The following is a 16,146-nucleotide window of genomic DNA, read 5'->3' as shown; positions in this document are numbered from 1 at the left end:
CTCCACTCTAACCACTAGGCTACCTGCCGCCTCTACACTCTAACCACTAGGCTACCTGCCGCCTCTACACTCTAACCACTAGGCTACCTGCCGCCTCTACACTCTAACCACTAGGCTACCTGCCGCCTCTACACTCTAACCACTAGGCTACCTGCAGCCCCTCCACTCTAACCACTAGGCTACCTGCCGCCACTACACTCTAACCACTAGGCTACCTGCCGTCTCTACACTCTAACCACTAGGCTACCTGCCGCCTCTACACTCTAACCACTATGCTACCTGCCGCCTCTACACTCTAACCACTAGGCTACCTGCAGCCCCTCCACTCTAACCACTAGGCTACCTGCCGCCACTACACTCTAACCACTAGGCTACCTGCCGTCTCTACACTCTAACCACTAGGCTACCTGCCGCCCCTCCACTCTAACCACTAGGCTACCTGCCGCCTCTACACTCTAACCACTAGGCTACCTGCCGCCTCTACACTCTAACCACTAGGCTACCTGCCGCCTCTACACTCTAACCACTAGGCTACCTGCCGCCTCTACACTCTAACCACTAGGCTACCTGCCGCCTCTACACTGTTACCACTAGACTACCTGCCGAACCTCCACTCTAACCACTTGACTACCTGCCGCCCCTCCACTCTACCCACTAGGCTACCTGCCGCCTCTACACTCTAACCACTAGGCTACCTGCCACATCTACACTCTAACCACTAGGCTACCTGCCGCCTCTACACTCTAACCACTAGGCTACCTGCCCCTCTACACAGAGAGAGAGAGAGAGAGAGAGAGAGAGAAGAGAGAGAGAGAGAGAGAGAGAGAGAGAGAGAGAGAGAGAGAGAGAGAGAGAGAGAAGAGAGAGAGAGAGAGAGAGAGAGAGAGCTCCCTGGATACTGAACACCACATTAGAGAGATTATTTGGTCTTATTTCAACATTCATATTAATCAAGACTGTATTTCTAGACATGCCTATTCCCGATACACTGTCTGACAGTTATTTAAGAGTTATTCCGGTTCCCACAGGCGGAGAGAGACCGGGAGGCGCTGTAGAGCCCGTCAGTGAGTCTGAGCGTCAGAGGCTACGGAATAAACGCGATTCACAGCAGAGCGAAAACGGGCTGATCTGAACGCCTCGTTTTATGCCTTCCTTTCCCTCTCAGCCAGTCGCAATGCGAGACCAGACCCATGATATCTCTCACACAACGCCACTGAAACTAGGAGGAATAAACTGATTAAATAAAATAAAAGAGAAGAAGACATTTTTTATAACAAAGTAATAGACGGGAGAGATGCAGCCCGTTGGCTCGTTTCTTCCCGGTAAAACCGGTACTTCGCATTTCGATCCGGTGGTTTTTATCAAACGGCCGCGGACCATCCTCAGACTACTGTGCTGGGTGAGCGACAAATCAACGAGACTCGTATGTATGTGTGTAGTCTACTTTAGGCCTGTATATAAATATATATATATATAGGAGTCTATTATGCCTATAAATGTATATATATATATGTATAATGTCTATAATGTCTATAAATGTATATATGTATATATGTATATATATAATGTCTATAATGTCTATAATAACATAACCCGTCGCTGTAATATTTGGCTGTGCGTCATCCAGGTTTTAAAAACCGTGTTTTTATTCTGCATCAATGGAGGGATTGTGGGTTTTTTTTCTTCTTCTTCCCCGTTGTCATCCTCCGTATCCAGGGGGATTAGGTCAAAAAAAACATCACGACTAAACATGGAGGGAAGAATCTCGATCCCTTTATTCCTTAATAATAAATAATAATAAAAAGGAGGTGGGGGTAATGTAGTCTGGCCTAGCTGGTTTATGGTTTATAATAACCCAGGGGGGGGGGGGGGTAATGTAGTCTGGCCTAGCTGGTTTATGGTTTATAATGACCCAGGGGGGGGGGGTAATGTAGTCTGGCCTAGCTGGTTTATGGTTTATAATAACCCAGGGGGGGGGGGGGGTAATGTAGTCTGGCCTAGCTGGTTTATGGTTTATAATGACCCAGGGGGGTGGGGGTAATGTAGTCTGGCCTAGCTGGTTTATGGTTTATAATAACCCAGGGGGGGGGGGGGTAATGTAGTCTGGCCTAGCTGGTTTATGGTTTATAATAACCCAGGGGGGGGGGGGGGTAATGTAGTCTGGCCTAGCTGGTTTATGGTTTATAATGACCCAGGGGGGGGGGTAATGTAGTCTGGCCTAGCTGGTTTATGGTTTATAATGACCCAGGGGGGGGGGGTAATGTAGTCTGGCCTAGCTTGTTTATGGTTTATAATAACCCGGGGGGGGGGGGGTAATGTAGTCTGGCCTAGCTGGTTTATGGTTTATAATAACCCAGGGGGGGGGGGGGGGTAATGTAGTCTGGCCTAGCTGGTTTATGGTTTATAATGACCCAGGGGGGGGGGGGGTAATGTAGTCTGGCATAGCTGGTTTATGGTTTATAATGACCGGGGGGGGGGGGGGGGTAATATAGTCTGGCATAGCTGGTTTATGGTTTATAATAACCCGGGGGGGGGGGTAATGTAGTCTGGCATAGCTGGTTTATAATGACCCAGGGGGGGGGGGGGGTAATGTAGTCTGGCATAGCTGGTTTATGGTTTATAATGACCGGGGGGGGGGGGGGGGGTTATGTAGTCTGGCATAGCTGGTTTATGGTTTATAATAACCCGGGGGGGGGGGGTAAATGTAGTCTGGCATAGCTGGTTTATAATGACCCAGGGGGGTAATGTAGTCTGGCCTAGCTGGTTTATGGTTTATAATGACCCAGGGGGGGGGGGGGTAATGTAGTCTGTCCTAGCTGGTTTTTGGTTTATAATAACCCGGGGGGGGGTAATGTAGTCTGGCCTAGCTGGTTTATGGTTTATAATGACCCGGGGGGGGGGGTAATGTAGTCTGGCCTAGCTGGTTTATGGTTTATAATGACCAGGGGGGGTAATGTAGTCTGGCCTAGCTGGTTTATGGTTTATAATGACCCAGGGAGGGGGGGTAATGTAGTCTGGCCTAGCTGGTTTATGGTTTATAATGACCCAGGGGGGGGGGGGGGGTAATGTAGTCTGGCCTAGCTGGTTTATGGTTTATAATGACCCAGGGGGGGGGTAATGTAGTCTGGCCTAGCTGGTTTATGGTTTATAATGACCCGGGGGGGGGGGGGGGTAATGTAGTCTGGCCTAGCTGGTATATGGTTTATAATGACCAGGGGGGGGTAATGTAGTCTGGCCTAGCTGGTTTATGGTTTATAATGACCGGGGGGGGGGGGGATAATGTAGTCTGGCCTAGCTGGTTTATGGTTTATAATGACCCGGCGGGGGTAATGTAGTAGACTGTATCCTGTAGTTTATAACTGTTTGCTAGCTTAACGATTCCAATAAGAATTACAGTTACAACTTTGCAGCATAATGTGATTTTCAAATTGGGTAATTCATGAGTTTCAGGCCCTGCTGTATAAGGCCCCGACGTGGCCTGTAAACCATGAGTTTCAGGCCCTGCTGTGTAAGGTCCCGACGTGGCCAGTAAACCATGAGTTTCAGGCCCTGCTGTATAAGGCCCCGACGTGGCCTGTAAACCATGAGTTTCAGGCCCTGCTGTATAAGGCCTCGACGTGGCCTGTAAACCATGAGTTTCAGGCCCTGCTGTATAAGGCCCCGACGTGGCCTGTAAACCATGAGTTTCAGGCCCTGCTGTATAAGGTCCCGACGTGGCCTGTAAACCATGAGTTTCAGGCCCTGCTGTATAAGGCCCCGACGTGGCCTGTAAACCATGAGTTTCAGGCCCTGCTGTATAAGGCCTGATAATATTCTCCTAGGAAGTCACTTGGGTGAAGGCCAACAGAACTGAAAATCAACGAATCCGACAACCATTTCCTCTCCGTTACTAAAAACAAACATATACAGTCATGGGATGTAACCGTTGGATTCAATCGAAAAGGCAAGGCACGCTGGGAAATTATTGGAGGCTTAGCAGGGGGCGTTAAACCGAAGTAAACATTACAACAAACAACTCCTATTGAGGTGTAACTGCTCACAGCAGCTATTTAAGGTTCTAAACTACATTATTGTAGGTCGTTGGTTTTTACAGTGCAGCAACGTGTGTGTGTGTGTGTGTGTGTGTGTGTGTGTGTGTGTGTGTGTGTGTGTGTGTGTGTGTGTGTGTGTGTGTGTGTGTGTGTGTGCGCTTGTGTGTGCTTGTGTGTTCAAGTGTTGGTGTAAATGAAAACATTTTTAAGTCACTGCTCAGTAAATATCAATGATCTCCAAACTTAACTTTTTCCACTGAATGACTGACCTCTCTCTCCTCTCCTCTCTCTCCCACAATTGTGAAAACATCAATGTTACAGCTGTATTGAATCATATCCCTATAAGTAATTAACTAGTCGTTTTCTCTCCACCAGGTATTCTCTATGGTTGTGTTCAGCTGTATAGTAATTAATTAAAGGTGATGTCTCTCCTCCAGGTGTTCTCTCTGGTCGTGTTCAGCTGTATAGTAATAAATTAAAGGGGATGTCTCTCCTCCAGGTATTCTCTACGGTAGTGTTCGGCTGTGTAGTAATTAATTAAAGGTGATGTCTCTTCACCAGGTATTCTCTATGGTAGTGTTCAGCTGTATAGTAATTCATTAAAGGTGATGTCTCTCCTCCAGGTCGTGTTCAGCTGTATAGTAATTAATTAAAGGTGATGTCTCTCCTCCAGGTAGTGTTCAGCTGTATAGTAATTAATTAAAGGTGATGTCTCTCCTCCAGGTGTTCTCTCTGGTTGTGTTCAGCTGTATAGTAATTAATTAAAGGTGATGTCTCTCCTCCAGTTATTCTCTACGGTAGTGTTCAGCTGTATAGTAATTAATTAAAGGTGATGTCTCTCTTCCAGGTATTCTCTATGGTTGTGTTCAGCTGTATAGTAATTAATTAAAGGTGATGTCTCTCTTCCAGTGTCATAAGTATCTTCGTCTTCTGACGATAATGCGAAATCGTCATCAGAAAAGGTAGACCAATACGCAGCAGGTGTGCAGTTGTTCATTTTGAACATTTAATTAAATCAACACGAATACAAAAACAACAAACAAGAAAACGAACGATAAACTGACAGTCTGGCTAGCATAGGCTCAACACAGAACAATCACCCACAAATCACAAACACAAACACACCCTAATATATGGGACTCTCAATCAAAGGCAGATAGACAACACCTGCCTTCAACTGAGAGTCCCAACCCCAATTAACCAAACATAGACATACACTCACTAGACTCCACATAGAACTACCTAGACATAAACCAAAACCCGGAAATACTAAACCAAACACCCTTTTAACAAACACACCACCCCGAACCACATAAAACAAATACCCTCTGCCACGCCCTGACCAAACTACAAAACAATTAACTTTATATATACTGGCCAGGACGTGACAGTACCCCCCCCCCCTTAAAGGGGCTACCCCGGAAGCACCTTAACAAAAAAAAATAACCCCAAACAATACCCAAAAGAAAAATTCCCCCTTACTAAAGGGAGGGAAGGGAGGGTGGCTGCCGTCAACGACGGCACTGTTCTACACCCCCCCTCCCCAACCCACCTATTTTTTGGAGGTGGCTCCGGCTCAGGCCGTTCCAGGCTGTCTGGGCAGTCTGGCAGCTCGGGACAGTCTGGGCAGTCTGGCAGCTCGGGACAGTCTGGGCAGTCTGGCAGCTCGGGACAGTCTGGGCAGTCTGGCAGCTCGGGACAGTCTGGGCAGTCTGGCAACTCGGGACAGTCTGGGCAGTCTGGCAACTCGGGACAGTCTGGGCAGTCTGGCAATTCGGGCCAGTCTGGGCAGTCTGGCAATTCGGGCCAGTCTGGCCACTCCGGCAGTTCAGGGCAGTCTGGCCACTCCGGCAGTTCAGGGCAGTCTGGCCACTCCGGCAGTTCAGGGCAGTCTGGCCACTCCGGCAGTTCAGGGCAGTCTGGCCACTCTGGCAGTTCAGGGCAGTCTGGCCACTCCGGAAGTTCAGGGCAGTCTGGCCACTCTGGCAGTTCAGGGCAGTCTGGCCACTCCGGCAGTTCAGGGCAGTCTGGCCACTCCGGCAGTTCAGGGCAGTCTGGCCACTCCGGCAGTTCAGGGTAGTCTGGCCACTCCGGCAGTTCAGGGCAGTCTGGCCACTCCGGCAGTTCAGCGCAGTCTGGCCACTCCGGCAGTTCAGCGCAGTCTGGCCACTCCGGCAGTTCAGCGCAGTCTGGCCACTCCGGCAGTTCAGCGCAGTCTGGCCACTCCGGCAGTTCAGCGCAGTCTGACCTCTCTGGCGACTGTTGACTGGCGGGCAGCTCTGACGACTGTTTACTGGCGGGCAGCTCTGACGACTGTTGACTGGCGGGCAGCTCTGACGACTGTTGACTGGCGGGCAGCTCTGACGACTGTTGACTGGCGGGCAGCTCTGACGACTGTTGACTGGCGGGCAGCTCTGACGACTGTTGACTGGCGGGCAGCTCTGATGATGACTGTTGACTGGCGGGCAGCTCTGATGATGACTGTTGACTGGCGGGCAGCTCTGATGATGACTGTTGACTGGCGGGCAGCTCTGATGATGACTGTTGACTGGCGGGCAGCTCTGATGATGACTGTTGACTGGCGAGGCTGGGTTGACGCACTTGTAGCCTGGTGCGTGGTGCTGGTACTGGGCTTACCAGATTATGTACACGCACCTCCAGGCTAGTGCGGGGAGCGGGAACAGGACGAGTCGGACTGGGTTGACGCACTTCCGGGTCCGCACGAGAGACAGGAGCTGGAAACCCAGGGCTATGGAGGCGCACAGTCGGTCTCGATCTTACCTCCTGCACAACCCGTCTTGGCTGGATGGAACTAGTAGCCCTGTACGAGCGGGGTGCTCGTACAGGGCAGACTGGGCTGTGCAGGGGCCTGATGGTAGCCGTGCGTAGAGCGGGAGTTGGGTAGCCTGGTCCTCGGAGGCGTACCGGCGACCAGATGCGCTGCGCAGGCATCCTCCTACCAGGCTGGATGCCCGCTCGAGCACGGCACCTGCGAGGGGCTGGAATAACGCGCACCGGACTGTGCGTGCGTATGGGTGAGATAGTGCGCTCCTCAGCGAAACATAGCGCTCTCCACCCCATACGCTCCTCCATATAACCACGGGTAGCTGGCTTCCGGCTCTTCTTACGCCTAGCCAAACTACCCGTGTGCCCCCCCCAAAAATTTTCTTGGGGGTGCCTCTCGTGCATCTCCTTCAGCGCGTCCACTCTGGCCTCGTACCACCGCCTCTCTGCCTTGGCTGCCTCAATTTCCCACTGCGGGCGGCGATAATCCCCAGCCTGATGCCAGGGTCCGGCCCCGTCCAGAACTTCCTCCCAAGTCCACTTCTCCCGCCAGTCCAACTCGAACTCCGTCTGCTCCTTCCTCTGCTGCTTGGTCCTTTGGTGGTGGGTGATTCTGTCATAGTTTCTTCGTCTTCTGACGATAATGCGAAATCGTCATCAGAAAAGGTAGACCAATACGCAGCAGGTGTGCAGTTGTTCATTTTGAACATTTAATTAAATCAACACGAATACAAAAACAACAAACAAGAAAACGAACGATAAACTGACAGTCTGGCTAGCATAGGCTCAACACAGAACAATCACCCACAAATCACAAACACAAACACACCCTAATATATGGGACTCTCAATCAAAGGCAGATAGACAACACCTGCCTTCAACTGAGAGTCCCAACCCCAATTAACCAAACATAGACATACACTCACTAGACTCCACATAGAACTACCTAGACATAAACCAAAACCCGGAAATACTAAACCAAACACCCTTTTTAACAAACACACCACCCCGAACCACATAAAACAAATACCCTCTGCCACGCCCTGACCAAACTACAAAACAATTAACTTTATATATACTGGCCAGGACGTGAAATCCAGGTATTCTCTATGGTCGTGTTGAGCTGTATAGTAATTAATTAAAGGTGATATCTCTCCTCCAGGTAGTGTTCAGCTGTATAGTAATTAATTAAAGGTGATGTCTCTCCACCAGGTATTCTCTACGGTAGTGTTCAGCTGTATAGTAATTAATTAAAGGTGATGTCTCCCTTCCAGGTATTGTCTACGGTAGTGTTCAGCTGTATAGTAATTAATTCAAGGTGATGTCTCTCCTCCAGGTAGTGTTCAGCTGTATAGTAATTAATTAAAGGTGATGTCTCTCTTCCAGGTGTTCTCTATGGTTGTGTTCAGCTGTATAGTAATTCATTAAAGGTGATGTCTCTCTTTCAGGTATTCTCTATGGTTGTGTTCAGCTGTATAGTAATTAATTAAAGGTGATGTCTCTCCTCCAGGTGTTCTCTATGGTCGTGTTCAGCTGTATAGTAATTAATTAAAGGTGATGTCTCTCCACCAGGTATTCTCTATGGTCGTGTTCAGCTGTATAGTAATTAATTAAAGGTGATGTCTCTCCTCCAGGTGTTCTCTGTGGTCGTGTTCAGCTGTATAGTAATTAATTAAAGGTGATGTCTCTCCACCAGGTATTCTCTATGGTCGTGTTCAGCTGTATAGTAATTAATTAAAGGTGATGTCTCTCCTCCAGGTATTCTCTATGGTAGTATTCAGCTGTATAGTAATTAATTAAAGGTGATGTCTCTCCTCCAGGTATTCTCTGTGGTTGTGTTCAGCTGTATAGTAATTAATTAAAGGTGATGTCTCTCCTCCAGGTAGTGTTCAGCTGTATAGTAATTAATTAAAGGTGATGTCTCTCCACCTGGTATTCTCTATGGTCGTGTTCAGCTGTATAGTAATTAATTAAAGGTGATGTCTCTCCTCCAGGTATTCTCTATGGTAGTGTTCAGCTGTATAGTAATTAATTAAAGGTGATGTCTCTTCACCAGGTATTCTCTATGGTTGTGTTCAGCTGTATAGTAATTAATTAAAGGTGATGTCTCTCCTCCAGGTAGTGTTCAGCTGTATAGTAATTAATTAAAGGTGATGTCTCTTCACCAGGTATTCTCTATGGTTGTGTTCAGCTGTATAGTAATTCATTAAAGGTGATGTCTCTCCTCCAGGTAGTGTTCAGCTGTATAGTAATTAATTAAAGGTGATGTCTCTCTTCCAGGTATTCTCTATGGTTGTGTTCAGCTGTATAGTAATTAATTAAAGGTGATGTCTCTCCTCCAGGTAGTGTTCAGCTGTATAGTAATTAATTAAAGGTGATGTCTCTCTTCCAGGTATTCTCTATGGTTGTGTTCAGCTGTATAGTAATTAATTAAAGGTGATGTCTCTCTTCCAGGTATTCTCTATGGTTGTGTTCAGCTGTATAGTAATTAATTAAAGGTGATGTCTCTCTTCCAGGTATTCTCTATGGTCGTGTTCAGCTGTATAGTAATTAATTAAAGGTGATGTCTCTCCTCCAGGTAGTGTTCAGCTGTATAGTAATTAATTAAAGGTGATGTCTCTCCACCAGGTATTCTCTACGGTAGTGTTCAGCTGTATAGTAATTAATTAAAGGTGATGTCTCTCTTCCAGGTATTCTCTATGGTTGTGTTCAGCTGTATAGTAATTAATTAAAGGTGATGTCTCTCCTCCAGGTGTTCTCTATGGTCGTGTTCAGCTGTATAGTAATTAATTAAAGGTGATGTCTCTCCACCAGGTATTCTCTATGGTCGTGTTCAGCTGTATAGTAATTAATTAAAGGTGATGTCTCTCCTCCAGGTATTCTCTATGGTAGTGTTCAGCTGTATAGTAATTCATTAAAGGTGATGTCTCTTCACCAGGTATTCTCTATGGTTGTGTTCAGCTGTATAGTAATTAATTAATGGTGATGTCTCTCCTCCAGGTAGTGTTCAGCTGTATAGTAATTAATTAAAGGTGATGTCTCTTCACCAGGTATTCTCTATGGTTGTGTTCAGCTGTATAGTAATTAATTAAAGGTGATGTCTCTCCTCCAGGTAGTGTTCAGCTGTATAGTAATTAATTAAAGGTGATGTCTCTTCACCAGGTATTCTCTATGGTCGTGTTCAGCTGTATAGTGAACGAAGGCTACATGAACATCGGCAGCGAGCGGTTGCTATGCGTCTTCAATAAGAACGCGGACGCCTGTAACTACGGCGTTACCGTGGGCGTGGTCTGTTTCCTAGGCAGCGTCTGCTTCCTGGTTGTGGACATCTACTTCCCCACCATCCACAGTGTCCGACTCAGGAGGAGAGCAACTCTCATCGACATGGTCTTCTCTGGTACACACACACACACACACACACACACACACACACACACACACACACACACACACACACACACACACACACGTTAAACACACACACACATTACACACACATCCACACACACACACCTCACACACACACTTACACACTTACACATTACAAACACACACACACACACACACATTATACACACACACACACACACACACACATTATACACACACACACACATTATACACACACACACACACACATTATACACACACACACACACACATTATACACACACACACACACTTTACACACACACACACACACACACACACCTTACACACATTACAAACACACACACACACACACGTTAAACACACACACACACACACACACACACATTATACACACACACACACACACACACACACACACACACACACACACACACACACACACACACACACACACACACACACACACACACGCATACACACAGACACACACACACACATTACACACACACATCCACATCCACAGGCCATGTTATCTCTAGAGGTCTGTTCTTTACCATCTGTCCTGTTTGTCCCGCCCCCCAGCCCTGGCCAGTTTCCTGTGGTTCGTGGGCTTCTGTTTCCTGGCCAATCAGTGGCAGCAGACGACAGAAGAAGAGCTCCCATTGGCTCAGGGCGCCGACGCCGCCAGGGCCACTGTTACCTTCTGCTTCTTCTCCATCCTCACCTGGGTAAGAGACACCTGTGAAATGTGTGTGTGGATCCATAGTAAACCCCAGGAAGAGTAGCTGCTGCCTTGGCAGGAACTAATGGGGATCCATAATAAACCCCAGGAAGAGTAGCTGCTGCCTTGGCAGGAACTAATTGGGATCCATAATAAACCCCAAGAAGAGTAGCTGCTGCCTTGGCAGGAACTAATGGGGATCTATAATAAACCCCAGGAAGAGTAGCTGCTGCCTTGATAGGAACTGATGGGGATCCATAATAAACCCCAGGAAGAGTAGCTGCTGCCTTGGCAGGAACTAATGGGGATCCATAATAAACCCCAAGAAGAGTAGCTGCTGCCTTGGCAGGAACTAATGGGGATCCATAATAAACCCCAGGAAGAGTAGCTGCTGCCTTGGCAGGAACTAACGGGGATCCATAGTAAACCCCAGGAAGAGTAGCTGCTGCCTTGGCAGGAACTAACGGGGATCCATAGTAAACCCCAGGAAGAGTAGCTGCTGCCTTGGCAGGAACTAACGGGGATCCATAGTAAACCGCAGGAAGAGTAGCTGCTGCCTTGGCAGGAACTAATGTGGATCCATAATAAACCCCAGGAAGAGTAGCTGCTGCCTTGGCAGGAACTAATGTGGATCCATAATAAACCCCAGGAAGAGTAGCTGCTGCCTTGTTAGGAACTAATGGGGATCCATAATAAACCCCAGGAAGAGTAGCTGCTGCCTTGTTAGGAACTAATGGGGATCCATAATAAACCCCAGGAAGAGTAGCTGCTGCCTTGGCAGGAACTAATGGGGATCCATAATAAACCCCAGGAAGAGTAGCTGCTGCCTTGGCAGGAACTAATGGGGATCCATAGTAAACCCCAGGAAGAGTAGCTGCTGCCTTGGCAGGAACTAACGGGGATCCATAGTAAACCCCAGGAAGAGTAGCTGCTGCCTTGGCAGGAACTAACGGGGATCCATAGTAAACCGCAGGAAGAGTAGCTGCTGCCTTGGCAGGAACTAATGTGGATCCATAATAAACCCCAGGAAGAGTAGCTGCTGCCTTGGCAGGAACTAATGGGGATCCATAATAAACCCCAGGAAGAGTAGCTGCTGCCTTGGCAGGAACTAATGGGGATCCATAATAAATCCCAGGAAGAGTAGCTGCTGCCTTGGCAGGAACTAATGGGGATCCATAATAAACCCCAGGAAGAGTAGCTGCTGCCTTGGCAGGAACTAATGGGGATCCATAATAAACCCCAAGAAGAGTAGCCGCTGCCTTGACAGGAACTAATGGGGATCCATAATAAACCCCAGGAAGAGTAGCTGCTGCCTTGGCAGGAACTAATGGGGATCCATAATAAACCCCAGGAAGAGTAGCTGCTGCCTTGACAGGAACTAGCGGGGGTCCATAATAAACCCCAGGAAGAGTAGCTGCTGCCTTGATAGGAACTAATGGGAATCCATAATAAACCCCGGGAAGAGTAGCTGCTGCCTTGGCAGGAACTAATGGGGATCCATAATAAACCCCAAGAAGAGTAGCTGCTGCCTTGATTTTGTATATGTTTATATGGTCTGTTCTTTGTTTTGTTTTGGCCAAAAATATTGTAGAAGTGGTTTATCCATACGTCTCCATTTTGGGATAGATAATTCTTTGTGTTGTTGTTTGTTTTCCAATTTTGTTTTGTTTTCTGTATTTCTGTTTTAGCGATTCACCATAACGAAGGCGTCTTTTGTACAGGAAGTTGAATTTGTTATAGGACAATTGTTTTTCTGGTTTCTACCCTCCTTCCATCCTATAGTATGTCTTAACAGTATTTACTTATAATTTATAATAATAATATTTATTTAGTATTTATAACAATAGTAATCATTTAGTATTTATAATAATAATATTCATTTAGTATTTATAATAATAGTATCTATTTAGAATTTATAATAAGAGTATGTATTTAGTATTTATAATAATAGTATTTATTTAGTATTTATTTAGTATTTATAATAATAGTATTTATTTACTATTTATAATAATAGTATTTATTTAGTATTTATAATAATAGTACTTATTTAGTATTTATAATAATAGTATTTATTTAATATTTATAATAATAGTATTTATTTCGTTTTTATAATAATAGTATTTATTTAGCATTTATAATAATAGTATTTATTTAGTATTTATAATAATATTATTTATTTAGTATTTATAATAATAGTATTTATTTAGTATTTATTTAATATTTATAATAATAGTATTTATTTAGTATGTATTTAGTAATTATAATACTAGTTTTTATTTAGTATTTATAATAATAGTATTTATTTAGTATTTATAATAATAGTATTTATTTAGTATTTATAATAATGGTATTTATTTAGTATTTATAATAATAGCATTTATTTAGTATTTATTTAGTATTTATAATAATAGCATTTATTTAGTATTTATTTAGTATTTATAATAATAGTATTTATTTAGTATTTATAATAATAGTATTTATTTAGTATTTATAATAATAGCATTTATTTAGTATTTATTTAGTATTTATAATAATAGCTTTTATTTAGTGTTTATAATAATAGTATTTATTTAGTATTTATAATAATAGTATTTATTTAGTATTTTAGTATTTATAATAATAGTATTTATTTAGTATTTATAATAACAGTATTTATTTAGTATTTATTTAGTATTTATAATAGTATTTATTTAGTATTTATAATAATAGTATTTATTTAGTATTTATTTAGTATTTATAATAATAGTATTTATTTAGTATTTATAATAATAGTATTTATTTAGTATTTATAATAATAGTATTTATTTAGTATTTATAATAATAGCATTTATTTAGTATTTATTTAGTATTTATAATAATAGTATTTATTTAGTATTTATAATAATAGTATTTATTTATTTTTCGGCCTCGATGCCTCGTTGGTTGAGTATTTCTCCGTTCAACGTGGACTGTGATTCTGCTGTGATCTGATAAAGGGGTTGTCAGTAGACTGACTGTGAACGCTCTGAGAGACTCTGGGTTGATGTCAGTGATAAAGTCGTCTACAGTACCACTGCCAAGAGATGAGCTGTAGGTGTGACTACCGTAGGAGGCCCCTGGAAGCCCATTGGCTATGTACAGACCCAGCGTGTAACAGAGCTGTAGGAGTTGTGACCCATTTTGTTGTTTGTTGTTTGTTGTTGTTTGTTGTTGTTTGTTTGTTGTTGTTTGTTGTTGTTTGTTGTTTGTTTGTTGTTGTTTGTTGTTGTTTGTTGTTTGTTTGTTGTTGTTTGTTGTTGTTTGTTGTTTGTTGTTGTTTGTTGTTGTTTGTTGTTGTTGTTTGTTGTTTGTTGTTTGTTGTTGTTTGTTGTTGTTTGTTGTTTGTTGTTGTTTGTTGTTTGTTGTTTGTTGTTTGTTGTTGTTTGTTGTTTGTTGTTAATTACGTTGTCGTAATTGTTGTCTAGAGTGACAAATCTGAGGAAGGGGATTCTGTCCCACCTCGTGTGCTGAGGATGTCAGGTTTCTCGCTCGCCAGATTACCTTTAGAGAAACTCCTGTTACTATGGTTACCTTGACTACTGTTACTATGGTTACCTTGACTACTGCTTTAATAACGAACGCCTCTGACCTTTCACCTCCAGGCTGGCCTGACGGCGCTCGCCCTCCAGACGTTCATCAACCTGTTCCAAAACTTCAGCCTCTTCACCGATCAGCTCGACGACAACGCCGGTTACCGCGACAACGCCCGCGGCGCGCCCGTCGCCAACGGAGTCACCGTAGTAACCACCAACCCTTACCAGCAGGCGCCTCCCTTCAGCGAAACTCTGAGTCTGGACCCTTCTGCCCTCACGCCTGCTCCTGTCTTCTAGAGAGGAGAGAGGATAGAGAGAGAGGAGAGAGAGAGAGGAGAGAGATGGAGAGAGGGAGAGGAGAGAGGGGGAGATGGAGAGAGAGAGGAGAGAGAGAGAGAGAGGGGGAGATGAGAGATAGATGAGAGAGGGAGAGATGGGGAGAGAGAGCGAGATGGAGAGAGGAGAGAGGAGAGAGGAGAGAGAGAGAGATGGAGAAATGGGGAGAGAGAGCGAGATGGAGAGAGGAGAGAGAGGATAGATGGAGAGAGAGATGGAGGGAGAGGAGGAAAGAGTTTCTAGGTGTGAGACCGTGGTGACATGACAGAGGTTGTGTAGCTTCAAGATGCTGTGGGTTAGCCTGATTGGCCGACTGAGGGTCAGGTGATGTTGGCTCTCTGTCACCACGGCAACTGCTGGCTCAGTCTCAGATTCACACAGAGGCCATTTTACCCTGAGAGGTATATAACATTGTTGTAAATATATCAGTCTACATCCCCTTATGAAAGTCCTGTGGAGCTCAGTATTAAAGCTGAGAGAGAGAGAGAGAGAGAGAGAGAGAAAGAGACAGACAGAGAGAGAGAGAATAAGAGAGAGAGAGAGAGAGAGAGAGAGAGAGAGAGAGAGACAGAGAGAGAGAGAGAGACAGAGAGAGAAAGACAGAAAGAGAGAGAGACAGAGAGACTGAGAGAGAATAGAGAGAGAGAGAGACAGAGAGAGAGACAGAGAGACAGAGAGAGAGAGAGAGAGAGAGAGACAGACAGAGAGAGAGAGAGACAGAGAGACAGAGAGACAGAGAGACAGACAGACAGACAGACAGACAGACAGACAGACAGACAGACAGACAGACAGACAGACAGACAGACAGACAGACAGACAGACAGACAGACAGACAGACAGACAGACAGACGAGGCAGAGAGAGAGACAGAGAGAGAGAGAGACAGAGGGGCCTCCATTAGAGTGGCTGTAAATCCTATTATAATGTGAAATAATTCATGCCATTAAATATTTTATTGTAAAATGCCGAAGCCGGAATATGACATATAAAACAACAGGAACCTCCGCTGCGTCTCATTGGTGGATTTATTTTATTTATTTATTTTATCCGGCTCACAGCTTTGACCCACTACAGTATCTAGATACTGTAGTGGGTCAAAGCTGTGAGCTGGAATACCTTGGTGGAGCATGGGTGGAATACCAACGTCTGTTCTCCTTTAAAACATGGGTGGAATACCAACGTCTGTTCTCCTTTAAAACATGGGTGGAATACCAACATCAATCCAATGTTTGTTCAACCTTAAAACATGGGTGGAATACCAACGTCAAACCACCATCTGTTCAACCTTAAAACATGGGTGGAATACCAACGTCAAACCACCATCTGTTCAA

General features: G+C 44.9%; 1 protein-coding gene across 1 annotated transcript; it reads left to right on the top strand.

Annotated features, from left to right (window-relative positions):
- The first annotated feature begins 1,021 nt into the window (after positions 1 to 1,021).
- Positions 1,022 to 15,671, top strand: LOC106591522 (synaptogyrin-3). The gene is made up of 4 exons (XM_045712384.2): positions 1,022 to 1,399; positions 9,978 to 10,212; positions 10,791 to 10,936; positions 14,550 to 15,671. The coding sequence occupies exons 1-4, from the start codon at positions 1,295 to 1,297 to the stop codon at positions 14,775 to 14,777; spliced, it is 714 nt and encodes a 237-aa protein (XP_045568340.1). The 5' UTR covers positions 1,022 to 1,294; the 3' UTR covers positions 14,778 to 15,671.
- The last annotated feature ends 475 nt before the right edge of the window (positions 15,672 to 16,146 follow it).

Source organism: Salmo salar, chromosome 02 (assembly GCF_965601325.2).
Source record: "Salmo salar chromosome 02, fSalSal1, whole genome shotgun sequence".
NCBI classification, from domain to species: domain Eukaryota; kingdom Metazoa; phylum Chordata; class Actinopteri; order Salmoniformes; family Salmonidae; genus Salmo; species Salmo salar.
The sequence above is the reverse complement of the archived record's forward strand: the minus strand, read 5'-3'. Positions and strand labels throughout refer to the sequence as shown.